At 39.9% G+C, this 7,595-nt stretch overlaps 2 protein-coding genes across 5 annotated transcripts in view; both read left to right on the top strand.

Annotated features, from left to right (window-relative positions):
* The first annotated feature begins 12 nt into the window (after window positions 1-12).
* Window positions 13-2,157, top strand: LOC110061668 (collagen triple helix repeat-containing protein 1-like). 2 transcript variants are annotated; one of them, XM_089295473.1, is made up of 3 exons: window positions 13-359; window positions 681-914; window positions 1,609-2,157. In XM_089295473.1, exons 2-3 carry the CDS (start codon window positions 780-782, stop codon window positions 1,951-1,953), a joined length of 480 nt encoding a protein of 159 aa, XP_089151599.1. In that variant the 5' UTR covers window positions 13-359; window positions 681-779; the 3' UTR covers window positions 1,954-2,157. The 2 variants fall into 2 exon arrangements, with proteins under 2 accessions (XP_089151599.1, XP_089151598.1); XM_089295472.1 differs by having other exon boundaries at window positions 13-914.
* A 2,662-nt stretch (window positions 2,158-4,819) lies between these two features.
* Window positions 4,820-7,595, top strand: part of LOC149108361 (collagen triple helix repeat-containing protein 1-like) — a 7,991-nt gene continuing 5,215 nt past the window's right edge. The window contains exon 1 of one of the 3 annotated variants that reach the window (XM_089295690.1): window positions 4,820-4,938. In XM_089295690.1, coding sequence (XP_089151816.1) covers window positions 4,847-4,938 — 92 coding nt within the window. In that variant the 5' untranslated portion in view covers window positions 4,820-4,846. The other 2 variants (XM_089295689.1, XR_016209040.1) reach the window with 2 other exon arrangements.

The following is a 7,595-nucleotide window of genomic DNA, read 5'->3' as shown; positions in this document are numbered from 1 at the left end:
ATTCCAGGGCAGATTCCGGACCAAGTCACCGAAATATTAAAAACTAAAGACTTCGGTATTGAATAACGAAAAGGTTGTCGAGACGTGACAGATTGACAAGGTGTCGCCATTGTTTTCACTAGCAAGAAAAATCTTGCAGAATATTAATTTAAAACCTTTGCACGGTACTGTGCGCCTAAAGTCAGAGTTACCACTGACAACAGTTGTATTTCAGTGTTGGGTTTCTTATTCTCACTCTCGATCTGTTAATTTTCCCGGAGATGAAAGCGGCAATTTCTGTTCTTTTCGTTCTATTTTGTCTGTTGCTGACTTCTGAAGGTGCTGCAAATGGTGACCAGAATGTTTCCACTTCTACCAAGGTAAGATTTTAGAGAAATAGAGATCACTGCTAACTAACGTGAGGCATTAATATTAGATAGTTTGTTGGGTTTTAAGTAAACTGGTCTCCGTACACTCCGCAGAGTTCTCGTACGTAAAAATGCTTCGATGACGATACAGCTTTTTTCCTTCAGTTAACGCACAATACGTTGCGTACAATCAAAATCATCAATTTAATCTTGCCTTCCTTGTAGTTGTGTGAAAAACAACCAGTTCTCATGGCTGCGTCGATGATTAAAGTGTTATTTTTCAGTAAATTCTTACCACGTTTTTACATTTTTCTGACTTCTTTGATTGCACAGAACACTAACACGTGTTTGTAAGGATCCCCTGGTCTTCCCGGTCGCGATGGACTTAACGGATTACCAGGTCGCGACGGTCTTGATGGAGCGAAAGGGGACATGGGCATGACAGGACCTCCGGGGTCACGTTGTCAGAAAGGAGATGCAGGAGAAAATGGCACAGACGCTGACCACAGAAACTGGAAACAGTGCGCGTGGAAAAGTTCTGACGGCCGCGACATTGGGCTTATCAAGGTATACATTGATGTAAGAAGCAAAACTTAACTTGTATATGCCATTCTCGATTTGGCCATGAACTTTCTTTCTTTAGAAGCATTTTGAATGGTAACATTTTAAAACGGAATGCACGGAAGATTTATCGAGCAATAAATGCAATATTTTGAATAAGACAGTCAGACTGGAAAATTTTGATGCTGCCACATTTGCGCTCAATTTGGAATACGACGTTTAGAGCAATTTTCATTTGAATGTCGGGAGTAATTCGCCTTTGCTGTGGTTTTGACTTTCTACACTACGCAGTTGACTTAAACTGAAAAGCTAGCGCCACTTTTTCCATCCAATCAGAAGTAACACCAAATGTAATCGTGACTCGCTGGCACAGTTCCCGCGCTTCGCGTCTTCTGCGTGTAGTTTGGTCACGGGATTGTCTGTGTGATTTGTGATTGGTCAGGGTGATGACTTTGGTTTTGGGTTTACGATCAGGTCCGATAGAACGGTTTTCAATTGAGTGCCGTTAAACCAAAACCAACCAATTACTTACCAATTAGACTACTCAGCCAATCTCAAACCGTGGTTAAACCAAAACCAAAGTAATTGCAAGCCTGATCACTTTCGACACTCAAATTAAAACCGCTCTATTGAAAACCGTTCTAAGAATCTTTAACTTTGGAACAACTCATAAAGTCGAGTTAACATAATTACTTCGTAGGATTGCGTTTTCAACAAGAAGAAAGATGACACCGCTCTCCGTGTCGTTTATCAAGGCAACTTTCATCTGAACTGCGACAGCTGTTGTAAGCGATGGTTCATCACCTTCAATGGCGCTGAGTGCAGCGGCCCTCTGCCCATTGACTCAGCTTGGTATATGTCAAGCCACAGCCATTACACCCACAGGCACGGAGCAATGGAGGGCTACTGTGACAGCATTCACAAGGGCACTATCCGTGTGGGTGTCAACATTGGAAACTGTCCCGGTTATGGAAACTCTAATGGTTCAACAGGCTGGATGTCAGTGTCCCGCTTGATCATTGAAGAAGTCCCACAGTCCCAATAATCAGCTGCTTATTTGTAAGAGCAAAGCGGTCGGCATCAGAATAGTAGGGGCTCATTTCAGGCGCTATATATTGCATACAGCAAGTTTGGCTTTCGCTACCCATTAAACTGGTGAAGGGTTAATTTTATTTTCAGTATCTCGTAAACAGAAACTACTGCAACGGAAGTTGATCTGAATTTCGTAAATAAAACCAAATTCATTGCTTTCGTTTGACTGCTGATGGCTTATATTGGGACGATAGTATATCGGTGTGCTACAATCAACTATAAACGTTCTGGAATCCCCAAAAAAGGGAAATAACTAGACCTTGACGTTAGGTCGTGAGATTCAAAATCTTCATTATCGAGAACGCCTGTCCGGAACAGCCGAACAGCAAGTGACTGAAGTGGAAAAATTTACTTCGCCCCCCCCCCCCCTTTTTTTTAAATATCTAGTTCCAGACGTTAGGAAGTGCAATCTGAAATCCTTCTCATCCAGAAAAATTGATTCCCACCACCGCCCCGCTGGACGTTATAAAATAGCCATTGCTTTGATTATTTCCTCCAGAAGTCCCCTTATTTGGAGAAAATTACGGAAGTTTGTTTTCGTGCTTGGACACTCAACCTGACCAAATTCTAAACTCGAAATTGGTTCCCGCAGGAAAAAGTGGCGTGAGTTTGTGATTTCCCCATAGAGCCATGGGGATAAGATCATAAGAAACTCTCATCATGTTCACAAACTAAGCCGTTAGTGGTCTAGACACTTTCTATCAAGAGAGAAACTCTTGTCAGTCGCATGAGAAGATGCAAAAGGCTCACCGAACTCAACTCGGTGATAACGCAGTCAGAGTAACGATTGCGCTACTTTTGAATCCATCGTCTCAAAAGTTACATGTTATTATAATGATTGATGGTGAAGAATTACGACACAAGCTCAGTGGCTACCGACGTTTGATTTCTTTTCTTTTTTCAGTTTTATTCATCCTCACTTTTGCGCGGCACATGCTCTTAACTAGTTGGAGACGTGCTAAAGCTGTACCACGTGTCAGACTCGTATGTTATAACCTCAACTTGATATGTCTACAACAGGTGTGAAAATTAGTATTTGTTCTCAAATCATTCGGTTGTTGTGTGATCTGTTTTTCGTCGCGATCGAATCAGTTTAAAGATCGTTTTATAAATAGGGTAAGCTCTTGCAGGCTTCAAAGATGAAAAACTAGAATCATAACACGAAGATGACTTTGTTTATTTGTGCAAAAAATGTTTTTTGCATCTCAAGACAATTGTCGATGTCATCTTAGATTGTAAAAATATCTGAACAGAGGCTTGAAGGGCTAAAGAAAAAGGAGGGGGGGGGGGGGTGGAAGCTACCTAGTCTACATACAGGCTCTTAATAAACTTAACAAAAGCATACTAACTCTGAGAAAAGTTATTTCTTATGTTAGTTTTCCTCTGGAAGTGCTAGCTTTCCACAGCCAAAGTAAACTCTTCATTCAAAAGAAAATTACTTGTTTGGGGAACTAGCCAGCTGAAATAACCACTTTCAGTCGAATCAAGGAGATCATTAATCATGTGATAAACAAACTTGGTGAAGATACGAACTAGAGTGTTATTTCTGGCGCTTGGTGAGAAACAATATACGAATACGATCTAACACGAAGATACCTAGTACTCCAAATGTGATGCCATATGTTTATTTTATTTCCCACGACGAAAATCTAGTAATTCTATTCCTAGCGTACGTTTTATATGAAGAGACTCTAAGTGCACGGATGTCATGTATTCAATGGCAGCTGGTGCCCACAAAGCTAATTGGTGTTTGTTCCATTATCGCGGACCATTAGAAGTTGGCTCTCACAAATTGACTCTCCTGTTGGATTTTTATAGAGTTCACAAAGTTCTCGTTCAGTTACTCTTAGTCGGTATACTTACAGTGAATAGTGACATTTGCAAATTATGTTGCAACAGAACCGCATTAGGTAGAGCTGATTTTCAAAGGGCAACTGCCATCTTGTTATACATCCTTCAGACAATTTTGTCAAAATTGACTTTCTCTCGATGTTTAATTTTCAAGTCGATAGCGCAGCTGTTAACACAATTTTAAAAAGGAGCAAACAGACTCGTTGCCTGCCATTTTCAGTTCTGTCTCGGGTTTCAATCGTCGCAGACTTTCATTTAGCTTGCGACACTGAAGAACATTTGTGGACTGGGAAATTGAAGAAAGAAGCATGTTCGGAAAATTCAGCGCCACATATTTTATGCTGTGGTTTTTGGTTGCTCCCTTTTTAAAGCAAAGTGAAGCAAATAACGGTTCTTTTTCCAAGGTAAGTCTTCGTGTACATATAGAGAGCTAAGACTTCCATTTGGTTTCTTTATCTCACTGTTGGATTCAAGAACTATAAGAACTCGATCAGCAAAAGATTCTTCAGTGATACGTTCGCGTTCAATTCAAAAGGATATTTATGAAATAAAAGCTCCTGGCGGAGAGAATTCAAAGTTTTTTGCGTCGTGCACTGTCTTTTCGTGAATTGCATCTCCAGGGAGTTGATTGCGGCTAAATTTTTCGCTAAACGCCGAAAATTTACTTGATGCTGTTTTTGTCTTCACTAAACGAAAAAAACGGGCACAAGTGAGTCAAAACCGCCAGAGCTCATAGCTACCTCAATTCGTATGATTTTTTAGGCATCTATGATTCATGTCTTATTTTTCAGCAAATTCTCATCATGTTTTTACCGTTTACTGACTTCTTTCTGAAATCGCACAGAATCCTAACACGTGTCTACGAGGGCCACCGGGTCTCCCTGGTCGTAATGGCATCAATGGACATAACGGGTTACCAGGCCGCGACGGTCGGGATGGAGCAAAAGGCGAAAAGGGCGTGGCCGGCCCTTAAGGACCACGTGGTGAAAAAGGAGATGCGGGAGAAAATGGCACAGACGCTGACCACAGAAACTGGAAACAGTGTGCATGGAAGGGTCATGATGACCGTGACATTGGTCTTCTCAAGGTACGGTATGCATTAATTTCAAAGCAAAAGGCGAAAGAGGATTTTTTTATCACTCTCATGAGTGATGGTTTTGATTAATTTCACTAATGTAGCTCCTGTTATTGTAAATAGTTGTAAGCTAGGATCGTCTTAAAATAACGAAAGCTTTTAAAACACAGTCTTAAATGAGCCTTCTCCGATCATTTTTTTCTTTTTTTTTATCATTTTGGGAAAAGTAATGTTTACCTTACTGCGTGGAAAGTTAGATTAAAAAATCTTTGCGTGGAAAAAATTTGGGTGCGAATGTCCTTAAATTATAACAATGATTCTAATAGAGACGCCTGGCTCAGTGGCCCAGTTGCCTTATGGTTAGTTGCAGCTTAAGCCCGTTGAACTTGAACCATTCCAGGTTCTTTCTCTTTGATTTAAGGGAAACGAAGACACCTAAATCTCAGAGGACCTCTTTCGACCCAGAAGTATAAATTGGTTCTGGAACATTGTTACATTGAATCGATATGACAAATGCTCAGATGCGCAAACGGAAAGAGGTTAGCGGGAACAGCCTGCAATGGATCTTTATCTCATCTGTTAGAAGCCTCTTCTACGTAATTTGCGAATGTATGCTTTATTGCTGGTTTTCAGTGTCACGCAATTCAAAATAGATCAAAATAAAAATCAAAACCGGTCAATAGATAAAGTCCAGAATCTGGGAAATGAAAGAAGGTAAATACGCATAGACTCTCGCCAAAATTCTGGTCACAGCAATTTTTCTTATGCGAGATATGCGGAGAAATGTTTTACCCAAATTTATAGAGATTTGTATGGAGACGCCATGCTGGTGCCCATCTGTATGGGCACCAACATGGCGGCCGGAAGACAACAGAAACATCTGTGACTGTGTTTTGCTACAAAAGCGTGAATTTATCCCTCGAGGAGCTCTAAAACATTAAAATAATACTTTTGCTAAGACATGAACTGTTTAGATAGCCAAGTTCCACGAAATAAGTCAGTTTTTGCCAGGTTATGTAACATCCATGAGCTTAGCAGGCAGTCGGATGGCGCTCACTCACTCACTCACTCCATTCTAATTCATTCATTCATTAAACCTCGATTAAACAATTTTCACCTACCTCCCCTGCTAAGTATTGTTTTTGTCCAAGAGTTCAGTCGTCTTCGGGAAGGTTCTTTGACGAGGGGGGACTAGAAAGGCGTACATCTTTGCCCGATAAATCGAGAGCCTGGGTACGAGTTTGTCGAACACCTCGAGGATTGAAGTCGGCCAATTTGGTTTCATGTGATTTTCTTTCGTAAATATGTTGGTTTTTGCCTATCGGCTTTTGCTCACATCTAGATGAATTCTGTTAGAGGTATTTATGACTGTGGTCATGTATCGCTCACAAGAACACGGTCGGCGAGGTCAAAGAATTGATACAAGACACCCGGGAAGACAAAGCCAGAAAGTAAGATCGTGATTAGCTTTTTTCTTGGCAAGAGAATTTAATGGTTTAATTTCCACTCGCTTTCTCTCGTTGTGTAGTCTAAGGCAAGCTTAAATTCTTGTTGGGTTTTGGTTTCATTGTTTCTTTATTGTTTTATTTTGTACGCACACACTGAAATTCTGCTCGTGTTAGTATCGCAAGCTCGAAATTTGTAAGCTTGTTTTTAAATACTTAGGAGAAAAAAAAAATTCGAATTGCCTTATCTTTTAGTTTTTTTGTCGTTCACGCTACATTTCTTTTGTATTCCATGCAGTTCGACCAGAGTGAAAATTTCTTCACGGATGATATGCAAGGCAACCTACATGTACGATTGAGTAAATATACACTGCAATATTTTAGTGATGGATGAACAAATTAAGTCCAAGAGACTGTGTAGATCTATTTTTTTGCGAGAAAGATATGCTGTCCAATTGTGTCTAAAAACCGGACGCATGGTGGCTGGTGATGTAGAGTTTTTTTGCTCCTAGAAATGAGAGATTTAAACAAATTGACATCAAAACTTGAATTATGGAGAAGAGAATGCTTGATACATGTCAACATAAGTATGTTCTGTAATCGTTGCAAAAATCTATTAGCAGAGACATATCTGCAATCCTTTTGAATATTACTGCATTGCTAGTGAGACTAGCACAAACAATAGCAAAGATATATAGGAATAAAATACCGTGATTTTTGTTTCCAAGAAAGAAAATTATTGTTATTTTATTTGCATGCACTACAGTGTGTAGTACCCTTATTATTGTATTGCACCAAGCTAGGGGGCTTCTTCCTACAGTTGACTAAAGGTGCACTTTTTTTCAGGCTGGAGGTATTATAAGACTTAACAGGACAGGGATTTCAAACATTAATTGATTATTTATCCCAGAAATAAGATCTAGTGGGCCACATTAGGTTTGTGAAAGGGATTTCAGGCTAGAAGCTACATGTATATGAAAGGAAAGCCTTTCCTGTTAAAAACACTGTTAAATGGATAAGTCTTTGACCTTGGGCCAGAGCCTCCTTGTATAAAACTTTGCTACTTCCCTTCCTCCTCTCCATGGACATAGTTCTATAGAAACAAAACCTTATCAATTGTAAATAAAAACATTCCCTTCACTTCAGGTTCATGATTGAAACAAAACTGTCTGAAATCATTCTTATAATATTGAAGGAAATACTCATTTTTTCAATAGATTTCCT

The sequence above is a fragment of the Orbicella faveolata genome, unplaced genomic scaffold, assembly GCF_042242905.1.
Source record: "Orbicella faveolata isolate gen_17 unplaced genomic scaffold, um_ofav_v1 contig_26, whole genome shotgun sequence".
In the NCBI taxonomy this organism is placed as follows: domain Eukaryota; kingdom Metazoa; phylum Cnidaria; class Anthozoa; order Scleractinia; family Merulinidae; genus Orbicella; species Orbicella faveolata.
The sequence above is the reverse complement of the archived record's forward strand: the minus strand, read 5'-3'. Positions and strand labels throughout refer to the sequence as shown.